Source organism: Otolemur garnettii, unplaced genomic scaffold (genome assembly GCF_000181295.1).
Source record: "Otolemur garnettii isolate 467f Iridium unplaced genomic scaffold, OtoGar3 scaffold00032, whole genome shotgun sequence".
Classification (NCBI taxonomy): domain Eukaryota; kingdom Metazoa; phylum Chordata; class Mammalia; order Primates; family Galagidae; genus Otolemur; species Otolemur garnettii.
The window spans coordinates 11,566,511-11,584,012 of record NW_003852427.1 but is presented as its reverse complement, the minus strand read 5'-3'; the positions used below and the strand labels follow the sequence as shown (position 1 = coordinate 11,584,012).

General features: G+C 49.0%; 1 protein-coding gene across 6 annotated transcripts in view; it reads left to right on the top strand.

Moving 5' to 3' along the window:
* The window catches only part of TFDP2 (transcription factor Dp-2), a 129,529-nt gene extending 127,097 nt beyond the window's left edge, over nt 1-2,432 (top strand). For 5 of the 6 annotated variants that reach the window (XM_023512972.1, XM_023512973.1, XM_023512976.1 and 2 more), the window contains 2 exons: nt 668-773; nt 1,247-1,455. In XM_023512972.1, the coding sequence (XP_023368740.1) occupies nt 668-773; nt 1,247-1,430 (290 nt within the window). In that variant the 3' untranslated portion in view covers nt 1,431-1,455. Of the gene's footprint in view, nt 1-667; nt 774-1,246 lie in introns of all 6 variants that reach the window. The other variant, XM_023512971.1, reaches the window with a different exon arrangement.
* The last annotated feature ends 15,070 nt before the right edge of the window (nt 2,433-17,502 follow it).

Here is a 17,502-nt window from a genome sequence, read left to right as displayed (position 1 = left end):
CATAGGAGAAATATAAAATGTATAAAATGTAAGATTGCATGGATATACACAAAATATTTTCTTTAGACTAAAACAATAATATCTATCTCATCCTCATTAAAAACAGGATTGTATATGACCTTTTAAAATAAGGGTTGGTTTGAATTATAAAGCAGAGGACACCAGGAAAAAACTTGTCAGGATAAAGAATAGGTCTTTGATGAGCAATAGCCTTGAATTCTACAGCAGGCATTTGAAAAGTGCAGTGGGGACTTGGGGCAAGAATTACCTGCTGTATAAGCAAGGTGTTCTTACGTAAAATGTTTCTGATTTAACTTTCTTTTTACCCAGTCCTGGTTTTCACTATTAACACTACAGTCCAGATCTTTTGTGGTGAGGACAGTAGGCATTGGAGGACTCATCTAAGAAAAAGGAGTAAGAGTCTGTGATTGTTTTAATTTACATTCCTTTTGCCTATAATCTGCCTTCCTGGTTTTTATTCCCATTCTTATGTCCTAGCATTTTTTTTTTCTTCCAAGAAGATGGAGAAAGTTGGTGGTCCTCAGGGCAAGAGCCTTTCCAGCTGTAGTTAAGAACAGGCTGTCCCTTTCCTGTGCTGTCTTCAGATTGCAACAACATGAGCCATAGAACTCATAGTGCCTACATTTTGTTTTCGTTTTTCCCTTAGATATCTCCACAGGACCTTCTTGGCTAAATCAGGGACTACTACTGAACTCTACCCAATCAGTTTCAAATTTAGACCTGACCACTGGTGCCACCTTACCCCAGTCAAGGTATGTATTTATTTTCAAGGCTAGAAAACAAACCACAAAGCCCTGACTCTGAAGGGGCTGCATTGTTGTCAGCACAGGTCTTGAGCAGGTTTGTGGCAGATCTTGTCAGTAGTACCTCCTTCCTGTGTTTTTATTCCTGTGTTTTACAAAAAGGTCCATACCTTGGCTCGGCACCTGTAGCTCAGCAGCTAGGGCGCCAGCCACATACACCAGAGCTGACAGGTTTGAATCCAGCCCGGACCTGCCAAATAACAATGACAGTTACAATAATAAAAAATAGCTGAGTGTTGTGGCAGACACCTGTAGTCCCAGCTACTTGGGAGGCTCAGGCAAGAGAATTGCTTAAGCCCAAGAATTTGAGGTTATTGTGAGCTGTGACACCACAGCATTCTACTGAGGTGATTGAGATTGTCTCCAAAAAAAAAATGTCCATACCACCTTAATGAGCCTGTGTGTTTTTAATTGTTTGCTAGTGTAAACCAAGGGTTATGCTTGGATGCTGAAGTGGCCTTAGCAACCGGGCAGTTCCTGGCCCCAAACAGTCACCAGTCCAGCAGTGCCGCCTCTCACTGCTCTGAGTCCCGAGGTGAGACCCCCTGTTCATTCAACGACGAAGACGAGGAAGATGATGACGAGGATTCCTCCTCCCCAGAATAAAGACGGGAGAAAGCCTACGTTTTAATGTTTGATGCTCATGTGTGTTTTTAGTGTGAGCTCTTGTTTTTGAAATGATTGCTTCAGTCTTTGCCTTTGCACTGTGTGTTCAGTGAAAACTAGAGAAACACGATAAGCAATTTACATAAAGGCTAAGAAGATTGAGAGGAAAGTTAACATAGTGTGAATGAGAACTCTGCCCAACAGAGCGGTAGGTCATATTGCAAACAAAGCATGATTTCTGAGGATGTAGAGGGGCAGCATCCCCCCAGAACTGGCAGTATGAATGAAGCTCATTTATCTTCCATGAGGCGAGGTCTTTGTACTCCCCATACCCGTGTAATCCTTCTTAGAATTGAGGTTGCCACAAGGAACAGTCCTTGACCGTCATGCTTCAGAAGGTTCTCGCTCTCCCCCCCGGGCTGCCTGCTACAAGGCAGAAATGAACACAAAACGTCTCCAGTGGGGAGAATCGTGCAGTGAGGGGCATGGAGGGCGATGCTTGTGGCCTGAGGAGCACAGGTTGAACTGCTGGACTAGTTGAAAGTCTAGTTGAGGTGCTTTATGCATCAGCTGCCTTAGACAGCTTCTAGAAAGGAGCGAGCGCTAATTTTTAAGTACTTAAGTGACATTTAGAATAATTTATAGTAAAACTGAAATTATCATTATTAGCCAATGCATTGGTGCATAGAATTTACTAGGGCTACTTCTGGAAGCCAAAATAGAATAGCATTTCCATGTGCATTAAATACTTTGCCAGCACTGCCTTTTGCCAGCGTTCTAAATCTGGAGTTTTACAGAGAAGGGAACCATATCTGTAATTTTAATCAAAGCTATGCATTTCACATGGCTTTTTCATTTAAAACGAAACAAACAAATTCCTATGACCAAATTGTTTGCCTACAGTTCCCTCAGTAATTGTATGATGTCACCTAGTGTGCAATTTGTGAAAGTGAACCAAATGTCATTACTTTTGTCTTAAAAGAAAAGTCTATTTCAAGAATATGAACAGTAATGTTTTCTTGTACATGTCACCTTTTTCTACATTTTCAGTAATCAAAATGACCTTATTGGGTTTATTCCTGGGTAAATTACATTTCAAACTAACCTGAGATGCAGTATTTTCCAGAAGCACTGGGAAACACTGAGCACTCCTGCAGATGGGGTGTTGGGTGGTGAGTGTGGAGCACATGGCCGCCCAGCCGTAGGAGCTGGTAAGATGCTGCCCTGGTGCTTCCACCGTCACTGTCCCTGACGGCAGGGGAGTGGGGATATCCAGTACCTTGGCCAGACCCAAAATTAATTTCACATTAAAACCTTTAAAAAGAAAAAAATAATGGGAGAATTAACTCTGAAACTTTGACTTGAATCATACACATTTGTCTTGAGATTATATATCCAGCATCTGTGGATCCAGCAGCAAGCTTGGTGCAAGTCCATTTTTTTCTAAATCCCACCAGGGAAATATAAGCTCTATCCTGTGATGCATTTTTTTTTTCTCTTGAGACAGGCTAGAGTGAGGTTGGTGTCATAGCTCACAGCAACCTCAAACTCCTGGGCTCAAGTGATCCTCTTGCCTCAGCCTCCCGAGTAGCTAGGGCTACAGGTGTGGGCCACTATGGCTGGCTAATTATTTTACCTTTATGTTTGTAGAGATGGAGTCTCAATCTTGCTCAGGTTGGTCTTAAACTCCCAACCTCAAGCATTCCTCCCACCTCGGCCTCCCAAAGTGCTAGAATTACTGGCAAGAGCCACCATGGCCAGCAGTTTGGTGCGTTTTTAAAGCTTTACCACTATGCTTACAGTGGGCTGGGGGTGAAAGCTTTGACAGGCTTTCCATTTTTACTAAGGCCATAAAAACTGATAAACAGGAACATACAACTTTAGCATAAGCTCCTTTGATACAAAACTCTCATTCTGCCAGAAATAAGCCATAGTGCAGACTCAGCATTCCGGGGGCAGGGAGACAGGCAGTTTTAGAGAGTCCTTTCTTGGTGTGAGTTTGGGCTCACACCTCGAGACTGATCCGACTGGAGCAGTCAGGAACACTGCAGAGGCTGCAGTAGGTCTCCAGGGGCCGAGAGGAGACAGTTCTGACTGGAAAACTGCCAGCTGCGCAGACCAGGTAAACAGGATTTCCTTCCACACCGTCCTGTACCGTGCTGCCCCTCCTTAACTAACCCCAGCCTTTCTCATCTTTGTACTTGAAAGGGACCTGGAGAGACCACGGGCCACAGCTATCTCTGTAGTTTTCGAAACACTGAATGAACTACAGGTTCCAAAATACTAAAATTTAAGGCAGGTACATTAATAATTCTAGAAAAGTTCTTATGGAGTTGTCAGAAACCATTTACTTCTCTGCACCCCGTCTCTGCCACTACAGTGCTTTATTGATAAAACGGGCTGAAAGGAGAAGGCAGCCCCAGTTTCCGATCCTCTGTGCTGCCCACCGTCAGCCATCCCAGCCACAAGTTTGTGGGGTTTGGTAGGAAGTGGCCTCCCTTCCTCGGCACAATGTCCGGGTTACTGCTGAGGCCATCTCCACAGAGTGACACCCTGGTCACGAGTACGTGTTGGCAGTATAAAACCTTGCCTGGAAAAAACTAGCTTGAGATGTTTAGAAAGAAAATTCTGTTACTCTTCTGTGTTTCCCCTAAACATTTTGCCTGTTCTAAAGTTCAGCCCTGAGTCATGATCTCATACAAGAAGTGGGAAAATGTTAGAAACCGTGGTCACAGTATCTGAGCTTCTCTGCAGGAGTAGTGCACCTCCCGGCCACCCTTCCCAGGGTGTGCTTGTGCAAGCAGCTTTTGGGGGAGCGCAAGAGCCTTTCCTCCTTGAGGGTGGGTTTGGCTGCTCCCCTTCCGGGCATGCAGTGTCCATCCGTAGTTCTTGCTTCACTCAGCAAACACGCAGGTGGCCCCTGAGCACACAGCTGTGCAGAGGTGTCCCTTCACACTTCTCCACTGTCAGCCTGTCATCCACGTGCTCTTTTCATTGGTGAAGTGCTTGGGGACAAGGCTCCTGGGAGGCCTTGAGGAGAGAGCAGGGAAGGAGGGACTAACACAGATCTGAACTGTGCCTGTCCAAGAAAGCTGCGGATGAAGGGGACATGTTTGGTGTCCTTCACTTTAATTTTTTAAAGAAATGATGAGAAAAAAATCTGAGCTTTCTTTAACTCCTGCCATTAGCAGAATTTACAGTTGTAACAGTGCTGTGCTGTATTTTGAAAATAAGGCCACATTTGGTCCTCTAACCCCTATCAGATCATTCTAATGGAGATTTTCCCAAAGGAGTGGCTTGGTCTGCCTTGCAGACATCTTTAACTGGGCTGTTGGTTTGCTAAACCACAATGTGGCTACGTGGGTCATAAAGACAGCAAAGTTGCTCCACGTATTGATGTGCGTTAGGGACAGAGCACAGTGTGTCTGGGGGGTGTTTAGCAGAGGATGGGAGCTGCCGTAAGTTTCTGCTGTAACTGCGCTGATAGGAGCCTCTTTGGCTTCATAAATGATTCAGAGGCCCTTTGAATGCCTGTCAGACTTCCTCCCATAAAAATATGAGCTGTCTTACCCCAAAATCTGTGAGGTTGTGCTCAGAACTGTGCTTAGTAGTAAGTATGGTGTGAGGGTGGGACAGCGAGTATGAAGATTTCATCCTTCATCAGTACCTCCTACTGTGTGCCAGGGGTGGGGGAGAGCAGTGACAGCCCTGTCATTCTGGGGAAATAGTCACAGGCAGCTTCCAAGTGGTGAGTGCTGTGGGAAAGCAGCAGAGGGGCAGCGGGAAGGCCTCTCTGAGAAAGTGACTTTGGTCCTGAGTCAGTGAGAGGACAGGTGTGTCTGCCTCCTTAACAAGCCGCTCGGTTACATAACATGCACCTGGAATCTCCTGAATTCCAAAGGCCCCACGGTGCCAGTTTTAAGCATACGTGTTGGAATCTGTTAAGGAATTTTTAAGGCCTGAAAGAATACCGTAAAACTTGACTACCACAGTACCCATAAACCAAGAGATTAATCCATGAGCTTCCCACCATTATTAGCCTCACTACCTGCCAACTGAACCCACACAGTAGAAAGGCGAGGAGAAATGGAGAACTGTCCACGTCGTCCGTTTCTGTGTCGGACGTGAAACTGGCTGTTGGGCACAGGGGCCAGCTTTCGTGAAGCTGAGGGCCAGGCTGCCTAAGAACCATTTTCCCAGATGGGTTCCCCACATTCACGCACCCAAAGCAGTTTTCCCACATTTGTCTATGTTCACAATATGCTAGGGAAGAAAAAGTGGGTGGACACAAAACTTTGGTCCTGTGGCTGTCCCTGGGAGCCTGTGCGGTGTAGCCACTCACCTGGTCAGGAGGCTGCTGCCTGTGGTCTGAGGGAGGAGGAGGTGTCTACTCGTGGGTTCTGTGCGTTCCGTGCACTGGTTCGTGCCACAGTTCTCAGACGAGGCAGAGCATACCTTCTTCCTATACCAGCTTCACTGCAGAAAGTCTGGAAGTCAGTGCTGTCCAGACCCCTGGCCTTGCCAGCACGTTAGATGTTGGTCCTGTCAGAGCTCCACTGGGAGCCAGCACAGCTGAAGTGTAGGATCAGGACTCGCCCCTTACCGCAGGGATCAGGACGGGAGAGCATCTTTTTTACCCTTGTTTGGAGATGTGAAGCCGAGAGCCAGGCCTGCCTCGTGCCCTTCAGCCTGTCTGTGGGAGGGTCTGCACCAAGCCCTGGCTTCCCCCGGTGAGGGCCACGTTGCCTCTGCACGGTCCAGGCAGGGGACTTTTGGATTAGCAGCAGTGTCTGTGTCACCAAGTGTCAAAGGGCTGAGGAGAAGTGGGACTCCGCTCCCAAGCCCTAGCATGAGGCAGTGGTGCCAGCTGTGGGCACCTCTCAGCGCAGAAGCCCCCAGGTGTAGACAGTTACAGGTGGGAGGAAACTTGGTCCTTCACAGACGCAGGCTCGTTCATGGTCATGGCCAGGGGCTTGAGTGGTGGGGCTACCAGCTGAACTTGTGTTCCACACTGGCTTGTTCCTGTCCTCACCTGTCTCAACATAAAAAGGAAACTTCCCCAGATTGTGTTTGCTTTTAAAAACCCATTACTTTGTCACACTTCACTTCGTACTCACCATTTGTCCCTCACCATCCTTTACTAAGCCAGGCATCAGTGACAATGGCCTGATAATTTTGCCTGTTCAGATGGGTCGAAGATGTTTATCAGACTAAAAGGTCACTGACAGCCCAGCTACGTTTCTGCTCGGGGCTTCTGGCTCCACAGCTGTTTTCCCAGTAGTACCATTAACAGGTTCAGGTTCACCGTTTTGGTATCATGAAAAATGGAACCACCAAGTGACCACTGCACGCTGGCTGCTCCGGAGGCCTGAGCTCTGGGGATGTTTCAGTACTGTGAGTTCCTTAGGGTATTTTGTTCACCACCACACCTGACTTTTGGGCAAAAGGGAGATTAAAAGGCTTGCTGCGAGCCCAAGTCACCAGTCTGTTCATCGGTCCATTTGAAGATGCTTTGCTTTGACACGTGCTGCTAGGTTTTATTTCCAGAAAAGATAGTTCTTTTTTCCGCATGAAGGATACATCGTGGTGCCACACGCACTAAGCAGTTTGAACAAGGCCGAGGCTGAGCTGCCCGGGTGGGCTTCCTCCCCTGACTGAAGCACAGAGCTGATGCCATGCGATGCGTTATTTTGTAGCCTCTCAAACTTTGTAAATAAATACCATTATTTTTATATGAAATTTTATAGAAGAGCTATTTCTGTATACTTATTCCTGCATTTTCTGAAATTGCTTCCAAGCAGTTAGGAACGCGAGTCCTAAGCAGGTTCCACCAGGGTTTCGCAGCTCAGCGTCCCCAGCACCTGCTCCAGATGCCACGCGCGCGCCGGGGGTGGGGCTTGGGAAGCGGCATTTCAATAAAGGCTGATGTTTTTGTCCATTAAAAAAGTGTGAGCATCTTTGTCTATCCTGTAAGATTATAACAAGGAAAGACAAAGCATCTGGAATGCATTTAAGGTGTGCTTGAGAAAAAAATGTACCAGACTTTCTATGATTTCAGTGAAATGTACTATAGGAGAAAATAAATAATTTAAAATAATAGTCTCATTATTAGTGGCTGATGGGGGGAGGGTAATGGGTACTATGGTGTTTGCCCAGACCTGCCTCCTCCCCAGGGGCAGCCCCCTTGCCCCAGTGTGGGGGTGTCTGCAGGGCCTTCCCAGCCTGAGAGGTCCCTGTGGAATCTGGAGGGTGGGCTGTGGCATGTGCCACCTGCCACAGGGAAATATGTTGGATGTCTAAGGTAGCTTTAAAGGTCACTTGGGACGTTATTTGGAAGATACCTAATAATAGCATAAAGGATAATCGTTTTACCAACCCAGAAACAATTGACCTCAGTACAATTTTTAGAAAAGGTCCTTTCTTCTCTACCTCACACTAAACCAGCATCAGAGGGAACAGTCCCAGCAGCCAATACAGAGGGCCGTGTCCCCAGGCCACTGGTGCAGCGTCACCTTGCCTCAGCACCACCTACTCCACCTCTCAGGGAGAGGCAGGAACATAGATAACATGGTCTCCCGTGTTCCAGCAGCTAGCTGAGCGCAGGACAGTCAGAGTCCAGAAAGGCACAAAGCTGCTCAGGGACAAAGGACAGGCTCTAGGAGGTGGTTAAGGAAGCTCTTGCTTGAATGTTGACATCCAGGAAGGCAGGCATTTGCCCGTAAAGACTCCTGTGAATTCAGGGGGCCACCTGAGGCCAGTGGTGTGGTGCGCCAGTGCCCACCCACTGCACCTGGGGGTCTCCTGGCATCGTGAGCCCAGGCTGCTGGTCCCTGTTCCTTCTGTCCTGTAGCAGCCACTTACTAGTGCTCTTTGGTTACAGTGTCCAAGGACTCCTGGGAGTTACCGCTGGGTCATTTGGCCGCCATAAGAAGGTGCTTTTATTCCTGTGGCCACTTGGGGGTGCTGTGGAGGACTGTGGTGAGGGTCAGAGGTAGCCAACAACACAGCTGCTGGACACTGACCAGGGAAGGTGTCAGTGAGTCCCAGGAGCTGTTTGCTCCCTTGAGCTGGTCTTGGCTGGTGTGTGCAACAAGGCAGCAGACAAGACAGCCTCAACCCAGAGAGTCAGAACCTGCCTGGCAGTCAACTGGCTTTCTCCTGCCCCTGCTCCCAGAGCTGGTTTCCTCTTTCCTGGGAAAGGAGCCCCTTGTGCAGCTCCGTTCACCATGTCTGTGTCTCCTGGGGGCTGGCTCTTCTCACTGCTGCTTGTGCCTGAAGACATCTCCAGCCTTCCCAGTTTTCTTGCCAGCCAGGAAGGCTGGATCTGTCATTCCCACTGTGGGTGACTGCCAGATGCCTGGGGGCTCCCTCATCATTTCACCAGCTCAGCCTGCTTTCTGAGAGGCCTTTCCAATCTCTTGCAGAAACTTGCTTTCAGGAAATCATCTCAGTGTAAAATGTACTGTGGTAAAGGAATCCCTCTAGTCAGGGTGGGTGAAACAATCCCATCTAATGCAAAGTAGAATTTGTTGTAACCACTTTCTTTCATGGATCATGCAAATCACTTCATGGCAAGCTTGCCACTGGGGTGCAGTGACCCTCTCCCAGCTGCTCCTGCTTGCCTTAACTCCCACTTTGCCCGAGGCCTGATGCACTTTGGCGCATTATACCAACTAAGGTCAGGGGATTTGTTTTTTTCATGCCCTAGCACTTAGCCATGGCTCTCCGGAAATCATGAGCAGAGTGTACACTAAGTCTAAAAGTGACATTCCTGAAGAGGCACCATCTCCACGGGGATTATTTTAGGATTCTGCTAACATTCAGACTTGCTTTTAAGTCTCTAGCAAAGAAAGGTCTGTACTGAATCATCAATCTGAATACAATGAAGATTACTTTTACAGGATATGTTTGTAAATCACCTAAGTATCGTCCGCTTCTTGCAACAGGTCACTGGAGTGGAGGCAGCCTTTTTGCAAACGGGACAGTGGTGGGCTATTCTGCATGAAGGGTCAGGCCCATCTTACATTCATCTAAAACGCAAGCCAACCCTTTTCTCAAAGCTTTATCTGAAGTCTGTTTCTCAATCACTATTCACAGTTGGAGATGAGAATAAGATTGGAAATCATTTTTAAGAACAAAAACCAGAGCCATCTGTAAAGTCACGTGAATGACGCCAACCTGCAAACTGCAGGTTAGTGGCTGCTCTTCCTGGCCTCAGACAAGCCGGGGCAGGACCATGAGTGGGGCCTGCTGTTTTCACCATGGCCAGGGCTCAGTTAAGGATCTTCACCGCAAAGGCAGCTGTTACCTTAATGTTGGGCCTGCGCCAGGGGACTTGTCCATACATTGTGCAGGTTAAAGACAGGCCTGACCAAGTGAATACGCCTGTGGAGAAGAGAGGGATCCCTTCCTCTTCCTCCCCACCCATAAGGCTCTCACAGCCTGGAGGGCCACAGGCTAGTGAGCTGCAGGCAGGGCTGACCAGGGAGGCAGGTGCTGCTGGGGCAAGCAGGCATCATAACAGAAGAGAGAACCAGGAGCAGAGGGGAAAGGTAAGGGGGGAAATACTATGGGCAGAAAAAGCCCAGAATGAAAGTTGACAGTGCCTATAATAAATCACCACCACCACCACCCCAGATGCTCCTCTAAGAGTCTCTGAATGATTGAAAGTACTACTGGGTATAAATCAATAGATTGATAAGACAAATCCACTTATTTGATGCTGCCGGTTCAGAAATTTTAGTTGACATCTCTTTGCATATGATATATATAATCCCTGTCCCATAAAATGGTCGCTATGCATAATCTCCTACCACATTCCAGCTTATCCAGGGGATTTCGTCAGTTTATTAAGCCGTCTTAGAACATACTCTGCAGTTGACAGTCTGCTAACTTCACATATTTTTAAGTGAAAAGAGACGCAAAGGAGGAGAGAGTACTTTGCACACTCGTCCTGTCTTGCTTCCTCCTGCCAGATATGTGGGGGTGGTTTGAGATTTTTGAAGGGTTCGGGAGCTGGAAGGCTGGGACGCTTGCTTGGAAGAGGACGGAAAGGTTGTGGCTGCTCGCAGGCTTCAGGTGTAACAAGCCAGCATCCACCCCTGTCAGGAATTCTTCTCCACGCTTAACTTCCAGGGGAAGGGAAGCAAGTGAAAAAAATCTTCATTTTTTGGAGATTAGAAATTCTCCAAAAATAACTTATCATCAGGATCTTGTATGGACTTTCATCTTTATAGAATTCAGGCCTGGTTCGTGTCTGATACACATACATGTTCTCAGCATTGAATGAAGGAATGAATGAGTGAATGACACTCTCTTTCAAAAAGCACACTGACCTTTTGGTTAGTTCCAAATAACCACACAGTGCGCTCACCTGCAGCACAGATGACCTGGGTGAGTTTGAAAAATTGGCCTCTTCCTTCTCTGTCCTGGTTCCTGCTGGACTGAGTCAAGAGCGGAGTCCAAAGTTGCAAGGTGTGGCGTCTACCTGCCAGGAGGTAGACGGTTGGGAGTAGCAGGAAAATCAGATGATCCAGGAGAAAATGGCCTCGAGGGCAGAGGGAGGGCTCCAGGACTGGATTCTGGGGACTAAGTCCTTGTCCTTTCTGACATGTGCCTGACATTCAGACGGTGCTTTTCCAACTGGCTGGGGTCCCTGCATACTATATCCATCCTCCTCCCAAAAAGTTAATTGTTTTCTACAAGCCAGAAAAAGACCATGGAAATAAGAGGGCCACATATTTTCAGTAAGTGCCATGCTAGGTTTCAAATACCAAAACAGCTGCTACTTGTCCACATGCCCCAGCCAGCCTGCTGCCACTGTCACAAGCCCCTTCTGACCAGTCACTGGGTGGTTCCACAGTTGATTGTGGGCAGGTCTTAACAGGAGAACGCCCACCCAGAGAACCAGCAAGCATGGGAGGGAATGAGTTTTTAACCTCTTTGGTTCCAGAAATCTAGAATATGTAGTCAAAACACAATGACTAGAACTAGATCAAGGCGGCCCTCATGGTTCTGGCTGCTTTCTGTGGGAACTGTATCCTCTCCCCTGAAGTTTGCACAATAGAGAGGGGCTACTCCAAGGTCCCAACGAGATTAAATCACTTGCAAAGAGAAGAGCTCAACTCTGGGATTACAGCTTCCCCACCAACCATTATGTCCAGGGAGAAAAAAGCCCTAAACACCAGAGGGCCCAACACCAGGCTTCAGGCCATCGTTCAGGCCTGCACCCTGAGGGGTGCTGAACACATACTTGACCCCATTCTCAAGTTCAGAGACAGTCCTCTTTGAGACCCCTGGCTTAAAGGGTGAAGGGATTCCAGGGACATTCACTCAGAAGCCAAATTTAAAAGGCCACTTGTGCTGGGCACAGAGCCGGTTTCTTTTCTATTCTCTGCACCCACAGGTGAATCACAGGTCAAGGATGAGAGGAGGAGGTGCCACCAAGGATGAAGCCTTGGGTTGCTAGATCCACAGGCAGGCACAGGCTGGGGAAGCTTCAATATTCCTCCCTTTTCCCAGAAGTCAGGGTTTTTTCCCCCTTGGATCAATTTTTTTTCTTCTCTACCTCTTTGGGGATGAAACTCTTTTAGCCCTCAGGATGTAAAATGAACAAGCAACTTATATTTAAATGCGCTAGCTGCTTCTCCGCTACCCCAGGGGACTGTGACAAACCCTGAGCAAGTCTCCAAGGCAGGCTGGGCCCCCAGATGCTGGGCGGAGAGAGCGCAGGGTGAGCCTGGGCCAGGGCTCCTGTGGCCAGAGCGCAAAGCCCAAGCTGGGAGGGAAGAATTTTGCTCTCAAATAACTATTTTTTGACAACAGTAATAAACAGCTACAACATACTTAACATTAACTGCCAGGCAGTATTCTAAGCACTTAACCCTATTTTACAAACAAGAATCCTGAGAAACAGAACTTTAGTTATTACTCACGCTTTTGGAGCCTCAGTGAGGGGTAGAGAGGGGATTCACTCCCAGACAGCGAGCCCCACCTGTTGCCCGGCAGAGGGCTGTGGGAAGTGCGCAGTGCCACACTGGTTGTCTCTCATTTGGCACAGAGCAGGCAGGAGGGTGGGTGGGGTCAGTTCTCTGGGTTTTGAAGGGTCCAAGTCTAGCTCTGAGATCTACACAGTCTGGAGGAGGTGTGGCGATGCCCACAGGTTGCAGTGTAGTCCCTACCCACCTCCTTGTGCCTGAAGTTCTTCTCAGGGAGCTACAGAATCTTCAGCCCCTCCCTCCCAGGGGTGAGTGCCTTTCCTGTCAGCAGTCCCTGGCAGTCCCAGGACTCACCTTCCTCACCCCCACCTGGGTCACAGGCCCAGCTCTAAGCCACTGGCTGTGGCTGGGAGTAACATGTGCAGATGAGTCAGGCCAGGGCCACCCCAACCATCCCAGGATACAGGTCAGCGTGGCAGCCCTACCTGGGCCAAGCTGCTGTGATGGGGCTGGCAGGAAAGGTCAGGGCAGGGGTGGGGGGATTCATGGACATGCTCATCTAACTGCAGCAGACTTGCTGGGTCACCCTCTTAAAAAGCAAGTGTTTGTGACTCAGTAGCAGTATTTTTTTGGAGTATAGTTGTGCAGCCAACAGCCCAAAGCAGTGAAGTTGAACGCTGAGGAGGACGTGGGGAGAGAAAGTGACCATAAAAACGTCCACACTCCCCAGCAGGCAGGTGAAATAGTGGAGTTCTGGGGACAGCAGATCTGGAACAAAGGCAGCCTGGGGGTTTCTGGTGGGCCCTGATGACAAGCCAGAGGGCCTTGGCTGCTGTCGCCAGACCTGGGTTTATGTCCTTGTAGACGGCAGCATCAGCTCGACCCTCCTTGCCGGGTGGACAAAATATGAATGTGAAAGTGCTCAGCCCCATGAGCGAACATTCAATTGTGAGGTGGACCCTAAGGAACCAGGGCAGAGTTAACAGAGGGAGGACCACCAATGCAGGTGCTGGTGCTTTGGATCACAGTAATCACAGCAGGACTGCTGGTGGGGTGGGTCCAAAGCCACCAGAGCCCAGGTTCCTGCCCAAGGTAGTGAGAATCCACTGCTGAAAAAATACACATTCAGGCCAGGTGTGGTGGCTCACACCTGTCATCTCAGCCCGGGAGTACAGGGAGGGGAGGTGGGGGCCGCTGATGTGGGAGGATCTCTTGAGGTCAAAAGTTCAAGACCAGCCTGAGCAACCCATCTTTACAAAACACAGAAAAATCAGCTGGGAGTGGTGGCAGGTTCTCTAGTCCCAGCTTCTTGGGAGATTGAGGCAGGAGGATTGCCTGAGTCCAGGAGTTTGAGTTTGCAGTAACCTGTGATGATGCCACTGCACTCTACCCTGGGCAATACAGCAAGACCCTGTCTCAAAAAAAAAAAAAGTCACATGTAGAGACTTGATACCTTAGCATCACAAAAGAACACCCACAATCCTGTCTAAACTGAATGGAGAAACACAGACCAGCAAAGGGCCACAGTCCAACAGGCCTCCAAAGAGGGCAGAGGGAGCTCTGAGCAGTGTTGCCCCCTGGGGCAGGTAGGGGTGCACATGGGTGGAGACAGGGGCCTTCCTGGCAGGCAGGTGGGGTAGTCAGAGCCCAGCAGTATGAGGGGACCGAATGTTACCTCAGAAGGGAGGACCACTTATTCCTGAGGCCCAGCTAAAATGATTTCAGAAGTACTCACCTGTAAGTATGACAGACACAAAAGATGCGGACGTAGCACGCAGACAGAAGGCTTAAGAGGGGGCAAGGCCATCACATGAAAGACTGGACTGGGTGTGTCTGCCCTTGGCCTCCAGAGAACATTCAGACTGCAGCTTTCTTCTGCACTGCCCAGACCACCGTAATCAGGAGGATCTCACAGAAAACACATCCAAGAAAACTCATCAGACTTTAAAGAGAACATGGACCAAGGGCCAATGTTTGCTAAAGACAGGATGAAATCATTAGCTGGAGTCCCTCAAAACCTAGGTGCCCTGAATCTGGCTGATGCTGGGGGTCTGTGTCATGGGACGGTGTTACTTAGCACGTCCTGTTAGCAAACTCCTTCAGCTGGACTCTGGGAGTGACACCCTTCACCAAGGGCCTACATTAAGTCAAAGAACATGAGGTTTTCCAGGAGCTCCCGAGCTACTTTTAAACCTCACATCTTTGGTCCTTGTACTTGCAGCACTGCTGTAGACATCACAGTGTTCTTTTCCAAGTAACACAGAGTTCTAGATTCCACTTACTATGCACACTAACCTTGTCCATCGGAGATATTTAAGGATCTGAAAGAATTTTCTACAATCCTGCCCCTCTGACCTGTTTCCCCACTCCGTCCTGGAAACAGGTCAGTGTGGCTGCCCTACCTGAGCCAAAATGTTGCAATTGGCATGGTAGGAAAGGTCAGGGTGGGCAGGAATCATGGACACTCTTGTTTTTTTTTTTTTTTGTAAGAGACAGAGTCTCATTTTATTGCCCTCGGTAGAGTGCCGGGCATCACAGCTCACAGCAACCTCCAACTCCTGGGCTTAGGCGATTCTCCTGCCTCAGCCTCCTGAGCAGCTGGGACTACAGGGGCCTGACACAACACCTGGCTATTTTTTTGTTGCATTTTGGCCAGGGCCAGTTTCGAACTCACCACCCTTGGTATATGGGGCTGGGACCCTACCCACTGAGCCACAGGTGCTGCCCATGACACTCCTGTAGTTTTTATGATAAAAGAGTAACCTGAATATGGTGGCTCATGCCTGTAATCCTAGCATTTTGGGAAGCCAAGGTGATAGGATCGCTTGAGCTCAGGAGTTTGAGACTAGCCTGAGCAAAAAACTAGCTGGGAGTTGTGATGGGCCCCTGTAGTCCCAGCTACTCCAGAAGCTGAGGCAGGAGGATTCCTTGAACCCAGGAATTTGAGGTTGCTGCAAACTAGGTTGATACCGCTACACTCTAACCTGGACAACAGACGGAAACTCTGTCCCAAACCAAAACAAATAAACAAAAAAAAGTAGTACATGCCAGTGCATTCAAGCAGCTTGGGCAACAGAGCAGAGCAAATAAAGCACCCTGAAGGCTGTGTGCATCAGCATGGTGACTGCCTTCCCACTAGGTGGCGCTGGATCTGCAGGCGTGTAACTGGAGTCCAAACCTCTTCAGAGGCCCCACAGACCTGTGGGGTGCTGGCTCAGTGCCAGCCCAGCTGGGACTGGCATGCGGGGTGGGGATGATAACGCCAAGCTGACTTCGGCCTTAGTGCTTGGTTTCCAAAGGCCATCACCCTCTCTTAGAACCAAGAGGACAGCCCCACCCAGAGGACCTGGGAGAAGCAGCTTTACCTGCTGCTGCTGCTGGTCTGCGTGTTCCTTGAGTGCAAGGATCTTGTTTGACCGCCAGTGTATCCCAGGCTCCTAGCACATAATGGGTGTTCAATTAACATTTTTAAAATGAATTTTTCTGTAGAATATTTTTCTTTTTTGCTTTTTTAGAGATGGGTCTCACTATGTTGCTGAGGCTGGACTTGAACTTGTGGGCTCAAGTGATCCTCCTGAGAGCTGGGACCATAGGTAGGCATGAGCCACCATGTCTGGCTCTAAATGAACTTTTTTACATGTCTCATTAAGTGACATGATACCAACCTTGCACGTATTTTCTTTTTTTGTTGTTGTTTTTGCAGTTTTTGGCTGGGGTCAGGTTTGAACCTGCCACCTCCGGCATATGGGGCCGGCACCTTATTCCTTGAGCCACAGGCGCTGCCCCTTGCACATATTTTCTAGGTGAGCTCCTGCATCTCCAAGCTGGTGGCCTCCAGAAGCTTACCAGTTCAGTTGGGAGCAAGGCATCATTGACAAAGACCCTGCTAATGGCTTGCACCACACATGCCATCCTCGGGAAGATAGACCCATAGCCTGCAGGGCTCTGTCCTCCCACAGGACCACAGAAGAAAGCAACGGACGCAAAAATGACCCATCTATTACCTGGGTTCTGCCTGCTGTGTCAAGCAGAGGACCAGGAAGCCAGGGGATCCACCACTGGGCACTCACCCCAAGCTTCACAAATGGTGCTTCAGAGCTGACCAGGCTCTAGCCCAGGCCTTGTTTCTCTCAAGTCCCTGAACCCTAGACCCTGGCTATGAATTCTGGGCACTGCACTGGCATGATGGCACACAGAAGAGCCCTGTGTTCAGATGGGGTCCTCAGAGCAGCAGCCGCACTGCCCAGGAGCTGGGTAGGTCACAGACAGTCAGGCCCCACCCCAGACACTGTTAGTCAGTCTCTCCACTATAAAAGGAACCCCTGGTGGGGCCTCACACCTGTAATCCCAGTACTCAGGGAGGCCCAGGTGGGTGGACTGCTTGGGTTCAGAAGTTCAAGAGCAGCCTGAGCAAGCCTGATATCCTGTCTCTAGTAAAAATAGAAAAATTGAGGCAAGACTATTGCTTGAGCCCGAGAGCATGAGGTGGTGTGAGCTATGATGTCACAGGACTTTACCCAGGGTGACAAGGTGAGATTCTCTCTCAACAAATAAAAGGACTGTCCCCTCAGTGGATCCTAAGTTTGAGAGGCACTGGGTGGGAGCATAGAGATGATCATGTTATATCATGTTAGCTATCTTTTTTTTTGAGACAGAATCACTATGTCGGCCTTGGTAGAGTGCTGTAGCATCCCAGCTCACGGCAACTTCAAACTCTCAGGCTTAAGTGATTGTCTTGCCTCAGCGTCCCAAGTAGCTGGGACTACGGGCACCCACCACAATGCCCAGCTATTTTTTGGTTGTAATTGTCATTGTTATTGTTATTTGGCAGGCCAGGGCTGGGTTGAAACCCACCAACTCTGGTGTACGTGGCTGGCTCACTAGCCTCTGAGCTATAGGCACTGAGCCCTTTTTTTCTTTTTTGAGATAGAGTCTCACTCTGTGCCCTAGGTAGAATGCTGTGGCATCACCATAGTTCATAGCAACCTCAAATTCTTGGGCTCAAGCAATCTTTTTTTTGAGACAGAGCCTCAAGCTGTCGCCCTGGGTAGAGTGCCATGGCATCACAGCTCACAGCAACCTCCAACTCCTGGGCTCAAGCAATTCTTCTGCCTCCGCCTCCTCCCAAGTAGCTG